This window comes from Phyllobates terribilis, unplaced genomic scaffold, assembly GCF_046119375.1.
Source record: "Phyllobates terribilis strain yellow unplaced genomic scaffold, ASM4611937v1 Scaffold_13__5_contigs__length_258822181, whole genome shotgun sequence".
Taxonomy (NCBI): domain Eukaryota; kingdom Metazoa; phylum Chordata; class Amphibia; order Anura; family Dendrobatidae; genus Phyllobates; species Phyllobates terribilis.
In genome coordinates, this window is record NW_027362773.1 from 212,084,934 (window position 1) to 212,106,619 (window position 21,686).

The 21,686-nt window shown below is 43.4% G+C and overlaps 1 protein-coding gene and 1 long non-coding RNA gene across 4 annotated transcripts in view; one reads left to right on the top strand and one right to left on the bottom strand.

Moving 5' to 3' along the window:
• The window catches only part of LOC141174365 (uncharacterized), a 37,713-nt gene that overhangs the window by 13,762 nt on the left and 2,265 nt on the right, over positions 1 to 21,686 (bottom strand). The window contains exons 2-3 of the long non-coding RNA XR_012252858.1: positions 15,439 to 15,523; positions 10,855 to 10,951 (exon numbers count right to left, since the gene is read on the bottom strand). This is a non-coding gene — a long non-coding RNA (uncharacterized lncRNA). The remainder of the gene's footprint in view (positions 1 to 10,854; positions 10,952 to 15,438; positions 15,524 to 21,686) is intronic.
• Positions 15,142 to 21,686, top strand: part of NFAT5 (nuclear factor of activated T cells 5) — a 72,151-nt gene continuing 65,606 nt past the window's right edge. For 2 of the 3 annotated variants that reach the window (XM_073659237.1, XM_073659241.1), the window contains exon 1: positions 15,142 to 15,575. In XM_073659237.1, the coding sequence (XP_073515338.1) occupies positions 15,485 to 15,575 (91 nt within the window). In that variant the 5' untranslated portion in view covers positions 15,142 to 15,484. The remainder of the gene's footprint in view (positions 15,576 to 21,686) is intronic. The other variant, XM_073659238.1, reaches the window with a different exon arrangement.

Genomic DNA, 21,686 nt, shown 5'->3' on the forward strand with positions numbered 1-21,686 from the left:
TATACACTCATTTCTTTGGCGTTATTCTCTTTTAGGGCTGATATTAATGTTTGGCATCATCACACAGACTTTTGCCATACTGGCTGTATCTTTTTTTCTCAGTAATTGATGTCAGATTCTAAAAAAGTTACGAATGAAAGTTTGACGAGAGGTGCCAAACACTCACAGCCAATATGGCAGTGGATCGTCCTGACACATAAACAATGCTAATCACACAGGAATATGCAAAATGCCATAATCTTCATATTGCTACCAGTCAGTGGTCATGCTGAGGTGGATTGTATGACACCACTCAATGATTGGCGGCAGCGTTCAAGGGTCTTGACATCACCGCTGCAGACGTGTCCATAAAGACTGCCTGGGGACAGGAGAGAGCAAGTGCTGAAGTGGCAAGGTGTAAGTAATAATGATTTTGATATTTTTAACAAGAAAACATATTTGAACTATTAAAGCTTAAAAACAGAGCACCCCTAGCAGGAGGACAGCAGATCACTTACTGGTCACTTGGGGTCCAACTGTTGGACCAATGCACAGATATTTTAACCATATATTCACTTTAAATCTTCAATCACAATCTTGATTGTGACAATAAATTATTTTGGGCACCATCATGTGATAGTATAAGTATCCTTCATACATAGAAAGCATGGGACCCCATAGCAAAAATCCTAATTGGGCCCCCTCTATCCACACTACCCAAAAAATATTTGGCAGAGTAGGTGGCACACACAGCTCATAGGCACATACACAAAAGGGCATACCTCCCAATAAGACCGGCAGAGGGACATGTAGTGCTGCACGAGCACAGTAATTGTGCCACTACTGAAGCCCCTTAGTGTTCTCACCCACTACGATATTCCTTTCATGGCCCCTATAGAGTGCTGGCCACCAAAAATATCCCTCCCCACACCCAGGTTAACGCATGATGCTGTCACAATGATGCCAACACAGTATAATGTCCTCAGCGACTCCCAGTACACAGTATGAAGTCCCCACAGTCTGATACCCTCACACTGTATGATGGCTCCAAAGCCCTCCACACACAGTATGATGCCCCCTCACAAATTATAATGGTCCCTACAATCTCACACACAATATATTAACTCCCACAGTCTTGCACACATAATATCGTCACCCACACACAGTACCATGGCCCCAACAGCCCTCCTACACAGTATTATGACCCACTCCGCCACCTACACACAGTATGAGGTCCCTCACAAAGTACAAGGCCCCCACAGTCTCCAACACACAGCAACATGGCCATCACAGTCTCCCACACATAGTATCATGCCCTCCACACAGTATCCTGGTTCTCAGAGCCCCCCACACACTATAATATTCCTAGAGTTCCCCCACCCCCCCCCACAATAAAAAAAAAAATCACTTCGCCCCGTTCCCCCTCTATGTGCACTGCGCTGATTGGTCACCATTGAAATCAACTGCGTCTGTATCGGAGATGCAGTTGCCCCCCCAATTTTCAAGGCCCCATTGCAGCCACATGGTCTGTAATTAGAGGTACTCCACTGCCTCTGGTGTGAGTTAACCCGATTCTGTGGATGTAACATGGCGACACAGATCTGAAACCTTAGAGGAACACAAGAAATTAAGGATATATGAAATAAAAGGTGCACGAAATTCCCCGCGGAATTCATGCTCATCAAGGATATAATCCTTTCCTGAGTTGCAGGATATACAGTCTGTATCCTGGACTTATTAACCTTCTTTATACTTCCACCCACCAATCAAGAAGAAAAAAAAAAATATGAAGTTTATTTAAGGTAGTACTCCTGTCTCAAATGAAAATCTGTACGGGTAACCAGTCCTCCCTAGTACCTGCCTGCCGCTGTACTGTCCTTTTTTATTCATTTTTTTAAAAGGGTTTGGCCACTTTTGGAATACGATCTTAATAAAAATAGCCAACTTAGGTCTAAGGGGTAACGTCTCTCTTGTGGAGTCCTCGCTAAAGAAACTAATTAAATAGTCAACTTATTCAATTCTTTGTAGACGTTTTGCACCTCTTTCACTCCATAATTTGTCCACAGATGGAGAGACGTTCCTCCCCAACCACTGTTGGATCCTAGTGGATTTTCTATCAATCTTTGGTCAAATTCTGAACACTGGTGTTGGGGTTGAAGAAGGAGAATTCACAATATTAAAAATGATCACCTATCCTTTGGGTACGGATCGGTGGGAGTCGAATCATTGCAACCTTCAAAAATAGCACTATGAAAAGATATGTCAGAGTGGATCGGTAGACGCTTGTGCTCCATTCATTTTCTTTGAGACTGCTAGAGAACATCAAAGAAAATAGAGTGGTGGCACATTACGGGGCATTTTATAGCCCCTTCTTTGGGATCTACAAGTTACCTCCTATCCTTTGGATAGGTGATAACTTTTATTGTTGGAAATAACCCTTTAACACGCGTTTAGAAAAATGATGTTTAAAGTAGATGAGCCCTTTTAGGATTCCATCTGCTGTGTTCTATCACAAACTATGAAGGTCTTATGTGGCGACACAGTGAGTAAAGACCTACAGGTGTCCAAAAATGAGACTTGCGTTCTCAGGTGGTGGAGCTTGCACAAGTGGTGATGACGCCATGTGACACGTTGACTTACTGATGGATATGATGGAATATTTCCTGCTCCTTTCTCTATTCATCCCTGGGTTGATGTAAGACTTTAGGACACAAACCTTCCAGTCGCACCAGCGGAGCTGTTTTCCTTGGAGAGGATCCTCTTCCGTTTTGTGGTGGGTTCGGTGTGTAGTTAACACAGAGATCATCGGTTTGTTTAATGACACAGTTCTTGCTTCTTTCTCTTGCTGGGATTGAGCTGTAGGAATATGCACTTCTCAGACCCGGTTACAGTGGATCCTTATTAGAGATGCCTTCTGCCCTTTCTTATTACTGTATGGTCAGTAGAGCATTATCTTTCCCATACTACTATTATGCATCGTTCTCGCAGCTTCCTGTAAGCTCCTTTGTTGTGGTGTCTTGTGCTACTTGTGACTGAGGTTAGAGCTCAGTCAGTATTCGTGTTCTCCGACAGACGTCTAATCCAAGAGCCCCCTACTAGTATCAGTCATTCTTCTATATTTTCTTTTCCTTCTGAATCCATTTTGGCTAAAAAAAAAAAAAAAAAACTGCGCAGATCCCTAAAGCCAATTTCTTGCATCCGTGTTTCATGGTCTGAGTACAAATCGTGATGTATGGACTGCGCGCTGGTCTCCTAACCCGAACTCGACAGTCTACGCAGGTGTTGAGTTCAGGTTAGGGGACACTGAATTGTGAAACCGGTCTTGCAGTTGTGGCCCATACCCAGCAGCGTATGGAGAAGTAAGGAAGCAACACAGTAAAACTATGGATGCTTCCTCCATTATGGTCTTGGGATTCAGAAGGTTTTGTGCCCCTTGACTCCATTAGACCAATTCCCCAACTTTACGAATGCAGATACTTTGGAAAGGGAATTCTGCTCGGGTTCTTGACACCTAGTGAAAAAGAGGATTGGACCAAGCGTCTCCCCTTTCTATGAGCCTGCTTGATCTGCCTTTATGGGCCACACTAATCTTGGGTTGATAACCTACAGCTAAATTTGTTCTTGTAAAGGGGTTGTGCAATGCCTCTCGCTTCGGCATCTGACGTAGAGAGTCACTGATGATTTGACAACCCTGCCGGTATCCAGTATCTTTCCCGATAATTAGAATAGGACACATGAACAATACCTACAGGGCGGCCGTAGGTCGCCTCCTCTACAGCGACTTTCCGTGCTAGATGTGGAAGTGAGAGGTGCTGCTCAATTGCCTTAACTGGCGCATTTTGTAAATAGGAATCTCTAAAGTCTCCCATACACCTTCGGTAGCTTTTGGCAGACAGCTGTCTCTCCCAAGACCCCATAGACGAGTGTTCAGCTCAACTTAATTTTTTTGGTATAGTAAAGATGTATTCCGGAAACAGAAGGAAAGAGCAAGATGGACAGATAAGCAATTTGTGTTTTAATGTAGTGCATTTTAAGAAGGGAGTTGGACAAGGGCGTAATTTGCAAGGGAAGGCAACTAGAGCATGTGCCCAACTGCAGTGTTAAGGAGGGTTGGGAGGAGAAAGATCACAAACAAGTCATTCTGACTGGGCCAGTTGATTTAGGGCTAGGGCAGCCAACTCAACCTTTGCCAAAGGGTTGTATTGTGACGTCTGGAGACAGATCTTCTTTGATGCCTACCTGCTGGTGCTGCATAGATACAGTGGTGTGAAAAAGTGTTTGACCCCTACCCAATTTATTATTCTTTTGTATGTTTGTCACACTTAAATGTTTCAGATCTCAAAACAAATTTAAATATAAGACAAAGATAATACAAGTAAACACAAAATGCTGTTTATAAATAGTCTATATTATTAAGGGAATAAGAAATCCAAACCTACAGGGCCCTGTGTGAAAAAGTGATTGTCCCCTAAACCTAATAACTGGTCGGGTTACATTTTGTCTTTACTTGTATTATCTTTGTCTAATATTTAAATTTGTTTTGTGATCTGAAACATTTAAGTGTGACAAACATACAAACGAATAAGAAATCATGAAGAGGGCAAACACTTTTTCACATCACTGTATACAGGGGTGGATTAAGAGTAGCAAGGGCCCCGGGCAGTTTAGAAGGCGCTCCCCCCCCCCACACACACACACACCTACCTGATGTATCACATGACATGTCACATGATCCCCTTTGATAGATCATGTGATAGCTCACGTGAAATTAATTTGGCACAATATTAATTATAATAATTTTTTTTAGGCTGTGTGCCCACTATGCGTTTTTTAAGCGTTTCCGCAGCGGCAATTCCGCTGCAGAAATGCTTAAAAACGCTTGGTAGAAGGCCTGCCATGTTCCCCAATGATAATCCGCATGTGCTATGCACATGCTGCGGAAATTTCCATTGCGGATTATCATTGCGGAAAAATCCGCAGCACTACCAATTATTTTGCGGAAGTGCGGCGCTTTCGCCGCCATTGACTTGCATTGGAACACATGGAATCCGCATCACTGCATCTGTACATGCAGAATCCATGCGTTTCAATGTGCGGATGGTACCCGGGTTGGGAGAAGAGGAGACTTTCCTCTGGACCCGGGTACCATAGAACCTGTAAAAAAAAGAATAAAATAAAAAATAAATATTATACTTACCTTCTGATGGCCCCCGGTGTCTTTATCCGATGCGTCCTGGCTTGCCGGCAGCTCGCGATGGTCTGAAAAGGACCTGCCGTGACGTCATTTAGTCATGTGACGGGTCATCACGCGACCGCTGACGTCGGCAGGCCATCAGAAGGAAATTATATATTTATTTTTTTTTACCATTCTTTTACGGTTACACTATATAAATCCATGCCGGTTGCATGGATTTATATAGTGTGACCAAGTTGTCAAGCACTTTCCAAGTGATGCTAAAATCGCTTGGAAAGCGCTTGACACCCGCATGCGGAAATGCATGTGAAGAACGCTTCACATCAGCATGTCCCTGTCAGGAAAAACGCATGTACAATCCACATGCGTTTTTTCTGCCAGGGAGATGCAGAAACGCTCAAAAAAAATCCGGAGCATTTCTGCATCGTGGGCACATAGCCTTACATTAATTGAATGACTCAATATTGAGCACACGTAGCCATCTATACACGGCGGGAGGCCACACGTAGCCATCTATACACAGCGGGAGGCCGCACGTAACCATCTATACACAGCGGGAGGCCGCACGGCGCCATCTATACACAGCGGGAGGCCGCACAATGCCATCTATACACAGCGGGAGGCCGCACGGCGCCATCTATACACAACGGGAGGCCGCACGGCGCCATCTATACACAGCAGGGGGCTGCACGATGCCATCTATACACAGCGGGAGGCGGCACGGCGCCGTCTGTACACAGCGGGAGGCCGCACGGCGCCATCTATACTCAGCAGCAGGCCGCAATCAGTCACGCACGCACACAAATATATACAGACATATACATACACACATAAACACATTTGAAATACAAAAATACATATAAACAGACATCACACAATGATATCAGCCTGCACACACACACAAACACACACACACACACTCACTCACTCACTCACTCACCATCCCCCGGCTCTGCTCCAGTGGTCCTGCTCCCGGCTCCAGTGGTCCTGCTCCTTTCCGATGCAGCACTGCAGGCCGGGTGCGCACTGCGTGACGTCACAGCTAGGAGACACGGCCGAGCACAGGGCCGTGTCTCCTAGCAGTGACGCGGCCGGGCCAGCACAGGGAAGTTAACTGCTGCAGTGCTGGCCCGGCCAAAGAAGAAGCAGCGGCCGTGCGCCGCTGCTGGGGGAGCTATCCGGGGGCCCCCCCGCCACTGTCTGCCGGACAATAATGAGGACAATCTGGCCATAGACACCCCGGAGCCCCGGACCCCTGGAGGTTCGGGGCCCCAGGCGGTAGCCCAGATCGTCCTCGTTATAATCCGCCTATGACTGTATATAACAGTTGGTATATGAAGTCTGACTGATGCTCTAGAATAAGAATGAGGCTACGATCACACATTCAGTATTTGGTCAGTATTTTACGTCAGTATTTGTAAGCCAAAACCAGGAGTGGGTGATAAATACAGAAGTGGTGACATTTTTCTATTATACTTTTCCTCTGATTGTTCCACTCCTGGTTTTGGCTTACAAATACAGATGTAAAATACTGAACGTGTGAACATGGCCTAAGTCAGAAAAACTAATTTCAGGTAACCTCTTACATGAAGAAGAGGGTCCTGCTTCCTTTTCCTCATAAGTCACCATCTGTGAGCTCTCCATTGCTCAAATTGATTTTTACTATTACTTTAGAAAGACATCTAAAAACTGCAATATTAACAAAAATGCCATCCAAAGCTGCATTATTAGTACCCGAAAGACCCTTCTATCAGGGAGACGCACGGTAATCAGATCTGTAATTATTAATAAGATGCTAAATATATTGGGCAGCAGGAAAAAACACAAACAAATCCCTGATCCGGTCGCTGTCGCTCCTTTGTGCCACCAGTCATGGGCGAAAGTCGGAATTCAGCAGGAATGTGGTGGGAGGCCGGAGACCGTGCCCTATGCACAGATCGCTACAGAAGCTATATACCAACCAAGTTAGTAATGAGAAATGGCGTTTAATCCGCTTTGTTAATTCAATTTGCTTCTATTGCAGCCTACCCTATACACTTATCGAAGAGGTTTGACCCAACCAATCGCGCATTAATAGCCTAGCCTAAGGGTGACAATGCACACATGAGAAAAGTCTGCCAAACTTGAAAATTTGAGCAGAATCGGATGACTGTTTTATATACAGTCATGACCGAAAGTGTTGGTGTCCTTGAAATTGTTCCAGAAAATTATTGCAATTACACCTGTTTTGTTATGCAAATGTTTATTTCCTTTGTGAGTATTAGAACAACACAAAATAAACAGAGGAAAAAAAAGGTAAATTGGACATAATTTCACACAAAATGGGCTGGACAAAATTGTCAGCACCCTTAACTTAATATTTGGTTCCAGACCCTTTGGAATAAATAAATGCAATCAATCGCTTCCTATAACCATCAAAAAACTTCTTCCACCTCTCAACTGGAATTTAGGACTCTTCTTTTGCAAACTGCTCCAGGTCTCTCATATGTGAAGGCGTCTTCTCTCAACTGCAATTTTAAGATCTTTCCACAGGTGTTCAATGGGGTTTAGATCCGGACTCATTGCTGTCACTTCAGAACTCTCTAACACTTGGTTTCCATCCATTTCTGGGGGCTTCTTGAAGTATGTTTGGGGTCATTGTTGTGACCAAGGACACAAACCCAACTTTTTAACACTGGGCACTACAACTGAGACCCAAAATCCTTGGGTAATCTTCAGATTTCATGATGCTTTGCACACAGTCAAGGCACATAGTGCCAGAAGCAGCAAAACAACCCCATAACATATTTGAACCTAGAATCATGGAAAGGTAGAGTTGGAAGGGACCTCCAGGGTCCTCGTGTCCAACCCCCTGCTCAATGTAGGATTCATTAAACCATCTCAGATAGATGTCTGTCCAACCTTTGTTTGAAGACTTCCATTGAAGGAGAACTCACTACCTCTTGTGACAGCCTGTTCCACTCATTGATCACTCTGTCAAAAAGTTTTTTTCTAATATCTAATCTGTATCTTCTCCCATTCAGTTTCATCCCATTGCTTCTAGTCTTTCTTTGAGCAAATGAGAATAAGGATGATCCCTCGACAGTGTAACAGTCCTTCAGATATTTGCAGACAGCTATTAAGTCTCCTCTCAGTCTTCTCTTTTGCAAGCTAAACATTCCCAAATCCTCTTATCGTTCCTCATAGGACATTGTTGGCAGACCGGTTACCATTCTGGTCGCTCTTCTCTGAACTTGCTCCAGTTTCTTCATGTTTTTTTTTTTTTTTTTTAACCTCCACCATATTTGACTGTAGGTACTGTGTTCTTTTCTTTGTAGGCCTCATTCCATTTTTGGTAAATAGTTGAATGATGTGCTTTACCGAAAAGCTTTATCTTGGTCTCATCTGTCCACCGGATGCTTTCCCAGAAGGATTTTGGCTTACTCACATACATTTTGGCAAACTGCAGTCTAGCTTTTTATGTCTCTGTCAGCAGTGGGGTCCTCCTGGTCTCCTGCCATAGTGTTTATTTCACTCAAATGTCAATGAATAGTTTGCGCTGACACTGATGCACCCTGAGACTGCAGGACAGCTTAAATTTCTTTGGAACTTGATTGGGGCTGCTTATCCACCATCCAGACTATCCTGCGTTGCAACCTTTCATCAATTGTTCTCTGCCGTTTCTCTGCCGTCCATGTCCAGGGAGATTAGCTATAATGCCATGGGTTGTAAACTTCTTGATTATGTTGCACACCGTGGACAAAAGAACATCAAGATCTCTGGAAATGGACTTGTAACCTTAAAATTGTTGATATTGTTTAACAATTTTGGTTCTCAAGTCCTCAGACAGTTCTCTTCTCTTTCTGTTATCCATGCTTAGTGTGGCACACACAGACACACAATGCAAAAATTGAGTCAACTTCTCACCTTTCTATCTGGTTTCAGGTGTGATTTTCATTTTGCCCACACCTGTTACTTGCCACAGGTGAGTTTGAACAAGCATCACATGATGCATAAAATAAAAAAAATTTCCAGTCCATTTTTTGGGTTTTGTTTGAAATTATATCCAATTTACCTTTTTTTTTCTCTGTTTTTTTTGTTGTTGTTTCAATACACACAAAGGAAATAAGCATGTGTATAACAAAACAGGTGTCATTGCAATAGTTTTCTGGGAGAAATACTTCATTTTCTGAAACATTTTCAAAAATGCCAACACTTTTGGTCATGACTGTAAATGTGCTAACTCCTCTCCAGCATCATATTAGGAAAAGGATTAGCCATGTTGAATGCATGTTGCATTTTTAACATGCCCAGTGCCAAGTATTCACTTGAGATGAGCTACACCCAGAAGAGGAAGTTGCCCGAACCTGCCAATTTTGGTGGGCACATCTGATGTGTATGGGGGCATCCTAATTCTCCCCCAACAAATGATGTCAAGGAAGAGAAGGATCGGATCAGTGGACTTTCAATTAGCATCTCCTCTTCATTGGAAACACATGCACTGTGAGTCGAACTGAGTGTGCATGTATATGGGGGAGTTGGGAGAAATACCGTTCCCCACCAAAGTTTTACTGAACTGAAGATCACCAGAGGCTTCTGTAAGATCTAAGTGAGGTTCAGATGGAGAATAGGGTCCAGGAGTTATGTCTGTAATTGAGATATTAAAGTATGGCTTTATTTTGGCCAACTAAAAGTGACCTAAAGTTGCAAGAAAAAAAAACACCATCTCCTCCCAACTGCCCCAGAAGACAATGATCTAGATAGATTGCAATAATTGAATTCTATATCCAAAAGGCCCATGTAGACCTCCTGATATTTGTACCTCGGCTACTGGAACGGATCAGGATATTGCCAACAAAGAAGACTACAATAGTCGCTAAACAGAAGTGTTCATAAACTTATTTTCATCAATAACTTTCATTGTTTAAGCCATTCTTTAAAGAAAAAAAAAACACCTGGCACTGTAAGATCTACGATGCGTGCCGAATAATAGTGCCTTTATTCATGATGATGACTTGGATGAAGATAACATCAATTTTCAGGAGCCCGTCATCCAGGGATGCACATCATTCCTATGAAATCCACAAGTATGACAGCGGTGCAAACGTCATTAGACGTCAGGCGGCCTCTGTGGATTCAGAATTATCTCTCCTCAGCCTTGTGTAAGACATGGAAGAGCCAATTGCACGTGCAATGCTGGAGGTTATGAAGCGCGACGTCACCGCTGTATCTGTATACTCACCTATATGTATGGTAACGTCTCTTCTTGCAAACTAAAGAGTCTGTCACCCCCAAAACTCAAATTAAACCACTTACATGGTCATATAGGGGACTTAGCCCTCTATGAACTTCATACTTGTAGTACAGATTTCACTAATTTAGTTTTACATTTAAAAAAAGTTCATTACGTATGTAAATAAGGGGTCCCCAGCAGAGGCATAGCTAGGGTTTTGCTTCGGGGTGGGTGTGGGGGGAGTGAAACTCCTGAGTGGGCCCTTAACCAGGTAACCCTGATTACAACTATGGTGGCGCACCCTAATAGTGGACGTAGGAGAACCTCAGCAGATGACCGCGCTGTTATAAAAAAACATCTCTATACAAAGACCAACACTGATGATATTACTGCCATATGGTGACCATATAGTGGAAGATAACAGTCCTGCAGAACACTAAAGAGATTACAGTACAGGTATATATTGTACCTTACAGCTGACGTTCTTTGTGATGGAGTCGTTCACTTTTCCCGTCTTTCCCGTCTGGCCCAGACCGACACGACAACTTCTTCCAGCCAGGACTCGTCTACAGAGATTACAACAAAGACACACATTTGACTCCTTACATTTCAGGCACTGTCCCCATCTATTCTCAACCTGTACAAACTCGTCACCCTGCTGATTCCCCAATACTGAGCAGCTGCTGCCATGTCCCTATTACTGCACCTGCTGTGTGCCCTCTAGATGGTAAAAGAACCCTCTAGACTATAGAAATACCCTAGAAAACAAAGCCCACATTTTGCCCCCCTAGAAAGTAATAGTGCCCTCTGTTTGCCCCTTTGACAGTCACAATAACCTGAGTTCCCCTAGAACAATAAGTGCCCACTTAACATTTAATGTCCTGAGTCTCCCCCCATGTACAGCTCCCCTCTACACAGTATGATGCTCTCCTATACATAGTATAATGCCCCCTCACTGTATAGTACCCCCCCACACAGTATACTGACCCCTTGGAGCCATCAGTTTGGAGGCTACTAACACTGTATGATGGCCCCCACACTATATAAAGACCCCACATTATCTCCCACACTGTATGATGGCCCCCTAAATAGCCTACATATAGTATAATGTACCAGATAGTCCCCTACATAGTATAATGCACCCCCAAAGGCCTCCATACAGTATAATGTACTCCCCATAGGCAGACTCTACAGTTGTGCTCAAAAGTTTACATATCCCGGCAGAATTTTTCCTTTCTTGGCAAATTCAGGACTCTCTGAAAACTAGCGGTGTGGCTGTTTCAAGATGCACATAAGGAGGCACTTGAAGAAAAATGGTCTGCATAGTCGAGTCGCCAGAAGAAAGCCATTACTGCGCAAATGCCACTAAGTATCTCGCCTACAATACGCCAAACAGCACAGAGACAAGCCTCAAAACCTCTGGAACAAGGTAATTTGGAGTGATGAGACCAAAATTGAACTTTTTGGCCACAACCATACACGTTACATTTGGAGAGAGGTCAACAAGGCCTATGATGAAAGGAACACCATTCCTACAGTAAAGCACAGAGGTGGATCGCTGATGTTTTGGGGATGTATGAGCTACAAAGGCACAGGAAACTTGGTAAAAGTTGAAGGAAAGATGAATGCAGCACTTTATCAGCAAATACTGGAGGTAAATTGGCACTCATCAGCCCGGAAGCTGCATATGGGACGTACTTGGACATTCCAACATAAAAATCCAAAACACAAGGCCAAGTCGACCTGTCATTGGCTACAGCAGAACAAAGTGAAGGTTCTTGAGTGGCCATCTTAGTCTCCTGATCTCAATATCATTAAGCCACTCTGGGGAGATCTCAAGCGCGCAATTCATGCTAGACAGCCCAGGAATTTACAGGAACTGGAGGCTTTTTGCCAAGAAGAATGGGCAGCTTTACCATCTGAGAAATGAAAGAACCTCATCCACAACTTCCACAAAAGACTTCAAGCTGTTATTGATGTTAGAGGGGGCAATACACGGTATTAAGAACTGGGGTATGTGAACTTTTGATCAGGGTCATTTGGATGTTTTTGGTTGTCATTAAGATTTAAAAAGATAAAACACAGTAGTTTGACAATAAATGGCTTCACCCAACCAATAACCATGAGTGGGAGAAAAAGTTTTTTTGTTATCATTCATATTCTCTGAAACAACACCAAGAAAGGAAAAATTCTGTCGGGGTATGTAAACTTTTGAGCACAACTGTATATAGTAAAATGCACCCCATAGGCCTCTATTGTATAATGCACCCCCATAGGCAGTCTATATAGTATAATGTACCCCCATAAGCAGAGTCTATTGTAAAATATACCCCCATTGGCAGAATATATAGTATAATGCACCCCCATAGGCAGTGTTATGATCTGCAACATGTACTAAGGAAAGATAGGGGAAAGCTGTCCCTACAGTAAGACTAAGCTGAATCCCTACGATGTAGCGGGCAGCCTGTTCCTAGTGAACAGACCCGCCTTAGTCCTCGGCTAGTCTGAACGAAGACCTATAGAATTAAGGGAGGGGTCCGTAAAAGAACTAAGGACTGGGACAAAAATGGGACACCTCCTAAACAGAGAAGTTGTTGCAGAACACAAAAAGACAAACTGACAAAAATGTACTAGAGGTCCCAGAGGACCAAGCGAACTTGACAGAGAAAGGAACCGAAGCACCAGGCTAGAGAAACAGTCAAACACTGAAGTCCAGCACAGCCACAAGGGCGGAGCTGGAATATAAAGGCAGATGGTCACGTGACTGCAAAACACAAGATGGAAAAAACAAACAGGATGGTCCTAACAGGCAGCATATATAGTATGATGCACCCCCATAGGCAGAGTATATAGAATGATGCACCCCCATAGGCAGAGTATATAGTATGATGCACCCCCATAGGCAGAGTATATAGAATGATTTACCCCCATAGGCAGAGTATATAGTATGAGGCACCCCCATAGGCAGAGTATATAGTATGATACACGGCCATAGGCAGAGTATATAGTATGATGCACCCCCATAGGCAGAGTATATAGTATGATGCTCCCCCATAGGCAGAGTATATAGTAAGATGCACCCCCATAGGCAAAGTATATAGTATAACGTACCCCCATAGGCAGAGTATATAGTATGATGCACTCCCATAGGCAGAGTATATAGTATGATGCACCCCCATAGGCAGAGTATATAGTATGATGCACCCCCATAGGCAGAGTATATAGTATGATGCACCCCCATAAAAAATAAATAAATACAATACTCACCTCTCCTCCTCGTTCCCCGCGCTGCTCCGAGCGCCCGCACATCTCAGAACAGTAGGCGCCAAATCATGACTTCATCGCGCCCGGTCAGTGTCTGCGTCTGATGGGAGACAGAGCGTCGCACTCCCTCTCTCATCATTGAACTTGCCCCAGAGTGTAACTGTATCAGCATACTGCGCACGCCCATACAGCTGCACTAGTGTAGCTCCGGTTGGGCCCCTGAGAGCGCGGTGCCCGGGGTCACAGCCCCCTCTGCCCCCCAGTAGCAATTCTACTAGTCCTCAGTGCACCCTTGGTGTGGCCAAGAGCTCAGTGCATCGGTTTGCCCACTCAATTACAATCCTACGGACTGCCTCTTATGTTGATTGACAGAAAGGACTGCCTGATTTAAATCTCGAGCCCTACACACACTGACACTGCAGGAGCTGAAAGCACACAGTGTCAGTGCAGGCTACTCTCATCTCTCTCTCCTGTCTGCAGCAGCTACTCAGTGAGTGTGCGTTCTCATGTCCCTCTCCTGTCAGCAAAGGACATCCACTACTGTGTGCTCATGTGTGCAAATAAGAGAGGTGGATCAGAGAACGCCTGCAGTGACACTGTATGTGCTCCCTGCTCCTGCATTGTCAGTGCGTGAATCGCTGGTTATTTAATTCAGGCAGCGATCCGAAGCGGGAGCCGTCAATCAACATAAGGAAGTTGTGTAAGATTGTAAATGAGGGGGCAGAACCGAGCACTGAGCCCTTGGCCACACCAAGGGTGCCCTGGGGCAATAAAGCAAAATTTGTGAAATCTCTACTATAGGTATGATTTTTAGAAGGGATAGGTCCTCTATATTGAATTTTGGGGGAGACAAACTCTCGTGTCCCAACGTAGCAAATTATAACTTGTCCTTGCTGATAGCTGGGACCCTCACTGATCTTGAGAACGGGGATCTGAAGTGCCCCGTTTGAATGGAGCGATGACTGTGCACCCTACCACTCCATTCATTGTCTATGGGACAACTGGAAATGCAGTAGCAAAGTACAGCACTCGGCTATCTCCAGCAGTCCTATAGATAATTTATGGTGTGCTCATCGCTCAATGCAAAGATGGTGCTTCAGAACCAAGATCTCTGGATCGTTGGGACCTCAGGGGATCCACAAGTTATCGCCTATCCCCAAGTCTTCCAGTGCTGCCAGTGGAACACCGGACTGGAGGAACTGGAACACTGGGTGACTGCATTGGGTCAGTCACATTATCTGTCTATATCTCATTCAATTACTGTATCCACACATCCAAAATTAACAATAATGTCCATTTATCTAAGTAGTTCTCACATCCTAATATCAGCCCAGCACTACAGGACCATGATGGACCAGGCGCTCTGCCAACGACGTGGTACCCGCTATCGGCAGTCCAGTGCTCGGCACGTCTTGCAAAAGACAATGTTGCGCAAGGGGTTAATTTTTTAGCTAAGACAAAAAGGAGAAGGATCAACCTGTTAACTTGGAAGGACACAGCCAGAGAGCTGCCAGACAGGTTTAGGCAGAGAAGCAAGGAGGAATACTCTTTACTGATCACAGCTCCTGACTGATAAGCTGCAGTGCGCTCCTGTGTGACCTGGGGGGACACAAAGAACTGACCCTGTCCATATAGAGAGGGCAGTGCGGGTCTAACACAGTGCTACTGTGCCCATGCCAAAATAGCCGAACCGATCAGGACTCTTCGTGAGAAGCTGAAGGGGCTGCTGTTCTTGGATTTCAAGGAAAACATAAAGAGTCTTATTGATTCCTATAAGCTTTACTCTCACCTAGAGAGGCTGACAAGCGGCAGGCGGTCCGAGACGCAGCAGCGTTATGCGCTCCCTCTCTGAGGACATCTTTACTGCTCCGCGGCTGGCAAGTCGATGGCGACACGGTGGTTTTGTTCCCGGAGCGAGAAAGAGAGGTAAGAAAAAAGTAAATTAAATGTAACATTTTGGCCAAAACTTGAAGAACAATGCAAAAAGCATCAGATCCATTTAAAGGTTGCAAAAAATGTACTGATCTAATTTATTATGTATTGCTTCTAAGGGTATGTGCACACACAGTTTTTTTATCATAAGCGGGTTATATTAAAAAAAAATGCTTAAAAAACTCTTCCTATACAATCTTATTGTAAAAACTGGTCATATTTGGACATTTTTTTTAAGCTGTCATTTTTGAAAAACACCCAGTGGAAAAAGAAAAGAAAGTGCATGTCCCATCTTTGAAGCGGATTCAAAAAGCTTCAGAAAAAAAAAAGTATTAAAAACTCGCTGGGAAAAAAACACCTCCAAAAAAATCCCTTTAAATAATTATTTATTTATAGTCCTCATTGACTTAATTTGTCAACTAGTTACATCAATATTGTAAAAGTTTAATAAACAGAGGAAGTGAGTCCGGGTTCAGACGTCCATATGAAATATCATGACTGGCTCCGTGCACTCATCACAGGGTAGACAAGGGCAGGAGCCACCTACTATCACGAGCGCTATTAAAGTGTACCGCAATAGTGCACGCTGCGAATTGGCACATTGGTAACAGTCCGGTCCGCTGACTCACATGGACGGCACACGGACTGAAAACACGCTCGTCTGAACGAGCCCTAATAAAAATCCCAAAAATAAAAGCATCTGCAGATTTTTGTATTTTGAAGATTAAAGTTCTTATAAACAAGGCTGGCTATACATGGCCCAGTAGCTGCTCTGATGCAGGGAGCGGACCAGAACCAGAGTACAAGGATGGATATAGAGAATATCTGTCATATTACAGTACATTATATTAAGGGCATTGATGTTTTAATTGGAGGGCTCAATGATTCCCTACTCCATATGCATCGGTCTATATTCACTGATGATTACCATTTTGCAATTAATATACAACATGTAGATATAATTTACATAAAAGTTAATTTGTAGATACATTACATTATTTACATTGTACTTGAGTTACATCTTGCATTATACTCCAGAGCTGCACTCATTATTCTGCTGGTGCAGTCACTGTGTACATACATTACATTACTGATCCTGAGTTACATCCTGTATTATTTATACTCCAGAGCTGCACTCACTATTCTGCTGGTGCAGTCACTGTGTACATACATTACATTACTGATCCTGTACTGATCCTAAATTAGATCCTGTATTATACTCCAGAGCTGCACTCACTATTCTGCTGGTGCAGTCACTCTGTACATACATTACATTACTGATCCTGTACTGATCCTGAGTTACATCCTGTATTATACCCCAGAGCTGCACTCACTATTCTCCTGGTGCAGTCACTGTGTACATACATTACATTACTGATCCTGTACTGATCCTGAGTTACATCCTGTATTATATTCCAGAGCTGCACTCACTATTCTCCTGGTGCAGTCACTGTGTACATACATTACATTACTGATCCTGAGTTACATCATGTATTATACCCCAGAGCTGCTCTCACTATTCTGCTGGTGCAGTCACTGTGTACATACATTACATTACTTATCCTGTACTGATCCTGAGTTACATCCTGTATTATACTCCAGAGCTGCACTCACTATTCTGCTGGTGCAGTCACTGTGTACATACATTACATTACTGATCCTGTACTGATCCTGAGTTACCTCCTGTGTTATACTCCAGAGCTGCACTCACTATTCTGCTGGTGCAGTCACTGTGTACATACATTACATTACTGATCCTGAGTTACATCCTGTATTATATTCCAGAGCTGCACTCACTATTCTCCTGGTGCAGTCACTGTGTACATACATTACATTACTGATCCTGAGTTACATCCTGTATTATTTATACTCCAGAGCTGCACTCACTATTCTGCTGGTACAGTCACTGTGTACATACATAACATTACTGATCCTGTACTGATCCTTAGTTACATCCTGTATTATACTCCAGAGCTGCACTCACTATTCTGCTGGTGCAGTCACTGTGTACATACATAACATTACTGATCCTGTACTGATCCTTAGTTACATCCTGTATTTTACTTCAGAGCGGCTCTGACTAATATATCTACACAGTGACTCCACCAGAAGAATAGTTAATGTAGCTCTGGAGTATAATACAGGATGTAACTCAGGATCAGTAATGTAATGTATGTACACAGTGACTGCACCAGCAGAATAGTGAGTGCAGCTCTGGAGTATAATACAGGATGTAACTCAGGATCAGTACAGGATAAGTAATGTAATGTATGTACACAGTGACTCCACCAGCAGAATAGTGAGTGCAGCTCTGGAGTATAATACAGGATGTAACTCAGGATCAGTACAGGATCAGTAATGTATGTACACAGTGACTGCACCAGCAGAATACTGAGTGCAGCTCTGGAGTATAATACAGGATGTAACTCAGAATCAGTACAGGATCAGTAATGTAATGTATGAACACAGTGACTGCACCAGCAGAATAGTGAGTGCAGCTCTGGAGTATAATACAGGATGTAACTCAGAATCAGTACAGGATCAGTAATGTAATGTATGTACACAGTGACTGCACCAGCAGAATAGTAAGTGCAGCTCTGGAGTATAATACAGGATGTAACTCAGGATCAGTACAGGATCAGTAATGTATGTACACAGTGACTGCACCAGCAGAATACTGAGTGCAGCTCTGGAGTATAATACAGGATGTAACTCAGAATCAGTACAGGATCAGTAATGTAATGTATGTACACAGTGACTGCACCAGCAGAATAGTGAGTGCAGCTCTGGAGTATAATACAGGATGCAACTCAGGATCATATAATTGGATCATTAGTATTTTCAGGAGTCTCCCCATTAGAAAAAGTTTGTTAGTCACTGACTCAAGGTCAAATACAGAACGAACTGTAATAACAAGACCAGTGATATACTCTGATTTCAGGATGTACAGTACCAGGAAACTGGACCAACAGGTTGTTATTCCTGGAAGAGCTGCAATTAATTACCTGCTATTAGCTAAGTATACAACACCCCATAATATGAGAACGAGACTGACCCACTGCTGGAGACTGCACCTGTATAATGTCCTGTATCCCCTGACATATGTCTGCTTGTGAAATGTTCAGACCAGTAGATGAGATCTGTACAGGGCTATAGCTTGTGACTAAAGGGGTTATCCACCTAAATCATTTTTGCAACTGGGTTCAATTAAAATTTTTGCATTATTTGGCATTTAAAGGTTCTTTGTTTCCCTGCACATTCCACCTTTGATCTGGTCTGTGGTCATAAATCAGCTGAGAGGAGCTCAGAAATAGACAGATAAAAGAGCTATAAACTCTCCAAACAAAATGAGCTCACTGATCGATTCTCATTTAACTCATTCTGCAGCCAGCAATGCAACTCAGAGACTATAAAAAGCAAACAGTGCAAAATTTTTAATGAAACCTAATTGCAAAAATGACTTTTACCCTCAAATATAAGCATTTATGTAAAAAATAAATAAAATTGTCCCCAAAGGTGGACAACCCCTTTAAGTCTGCTAAGCTGAAACTAAACCCTATGATGAGATGTCAGGAGGTAAACCCACTGTCAGATTCTGATAGACGGTTACCACATGGCATCAATGACTTTACGTGACTTGTGCTGCTTTTAAACAACTGCATTTTATATTATCTCAACTGCTTGTTGTTGATGGGTAAACTGGGCGCGGCAGGGTTAGATTTACGGTTGGCACTGCTCTCATACACCCAACATTGGTTATTGACCTCCTGAGTGTGTACAACCATCTGAATAATTTTTACTGATACGATAAACTGTGATCTGGAGGGCAATTCATTAACAAGTGTTACGTTTCCCTGCAGCGCCCCCGCAGGACAAAATCAGCATTGCACACTTAAAAATAAAAATCAATGAGCTTTATAAATAATGCACAGATTTTCCAGATCCACTACAGCGACTGAAGCTATTTGTAGGCAATTGTCTCCTTGATTAACAGATAATGTTTATAACTACGGGATCCTACTAGCCCCCCTCCCCCCCTATATATAAAGTAGGAATATGAGATTTTACCATATACATAAAGTTGGGGGTCCGACCTCTGAGAATGCAACAATTATTGGTGCACTGCTTAAATTTTTCCCTGCCGTTGGGCTGTCCAAGAAATTTTTCCATCAGCCACCCAGGGAAATATAGCATTGGGGACGTAGCACCAAAATAATCACTTTTATGAACATTTTTGCACCTTGTAAATCTGACTGAGGTAGCTGCAAGAGCTTCTGTGCTGCGAGAAGAAAGTGAGAGGGACACTTATGTCGTATCACTTACCGACTAGTGTCCACATCACACGGTCATTCATTAATTTTGCATCTCTTGCAAGAAGCAGCTGAATTATGCATGCCGGAGCTGAAAGCACACGTCCGTCCATATTACCTGTGTCTTCATCAAGCTCGCTTGTCTTCCTAATGCATGCTGGATTGCACTTTTTCATGCTTTTTCTCACCACGTAAATGGCCGATCTTGCAATGTGTGGGCACCACGGCTATCTATTCCGCCATGTCCGATCACAGGGTGGGCAAAAGGGGCTCATCAACAATCCTATTCATGGGCTACCTACAATTCTATGATCACTTGGTACATACGTCCTAACAACTGCTACTATGCAATCACATGGCGCTGCCATTCATGGCCTGTGCGGAGTATACGGCTCCGTTATTTGGGCACTGAATGATGCCATGTTTGCTCACTTTCTGCATGGTCTCAATATTTTTCGCACTTTGTGGTTAGGGAATGGCCTAGCTCTATTATCTGGGTACAATCTGATGTAATATGTGGGCAGTATATGGCGGTATTGTTTTTGCCAATGCATGCTTTCATTATTTTGGCACTGTATTAAGTATTTGCCACATTCTATTACCTGCTCACTGAATGATGTCACGTTTGGGCACTGTATGGTGGCATTGTTTCGGCACTATATGGTTCCACTTTTTGGGAGATGTATGTGGTATTATTTGGACACAGCATGGGTTTATTATTTGCAGTACTGGTGTGGCGGGGCGGCTGGATAATTTACTGCAGGCGTACAACTTTCTTGTTTTACCTGTAACTTTTCTTTTTAAGTTATTTTCTTTTTTTTAAGCAAAGTTTCCCCTGGGGTGCCTACAAATCTTTGATCTTATATTTTCGGAATAATACACTTTACTACACTTGTCCTTATTTTTCAATCACAACCTATGTGCGACTGCAGTACAATGGGGGTAGCAGGACACAATGTTTGTACATAAAACATTACTGAGCCGATGTTAGAAACTGTCAGCATGTACACTGACCTTGAGTCATATACTAAAATGGGGGTCTTAAGTCCCCTGTGCGAATAGAGCTGTAGTGGCTTTCTTAAGTTTCTATGGTAGATGTGGTCACAGATGCTGATGAACTCTCCCATAAACTAATAGATGTGAATGGAGAGGTGATCACACATGGGCACTGCAGCTCCCATAGAAGTGCATGGAGAACGAGCATTAGACACTCTCATAGACCCATAGAAGTGAATGGTGCAGTGATCACTAGAGATGGTGCAAATTGATATCGCCAGTAGAGGCGCCATGGATGGTGTCAGATAAGGTGGCACTTACTATAATGGCCAATGACCTGGGTCGAGCAACTCTAGTGGTCAGACAAGCGCATTATAGACCCATAGAAGTGAATGGTACAGTGGTCACATACGTGCACTCAACTCAATAAAGTAGTAGTCACGTATTAACACTACACTGGTTCTGGTAAAATCTGATCCTGGGGGTGCTGGATATCGGTCCCGTCCACCCAATCTGATGTTAATGACCAATCCTGTGGAAAGGTCATCAATAGATTCTGAACAGACAACCCCTTTAATCACTAGTCTCCTACATGCCACAACTTTCAATCTAAATTCTCACACTGCATCTGGTGGCCAATGGCTACATTAATATTGTGCACCAATTAGCCACCACATGTGCTTGTGATTTTGGCCACATGTAGCAGCCATAACATGAAGAATAGGTATGGCATGCCATTGTGGCGCCCCTGAGGGTTCGACCGCCACAGGGATGCTGCACTTCTCTAATGGAGTGTAGT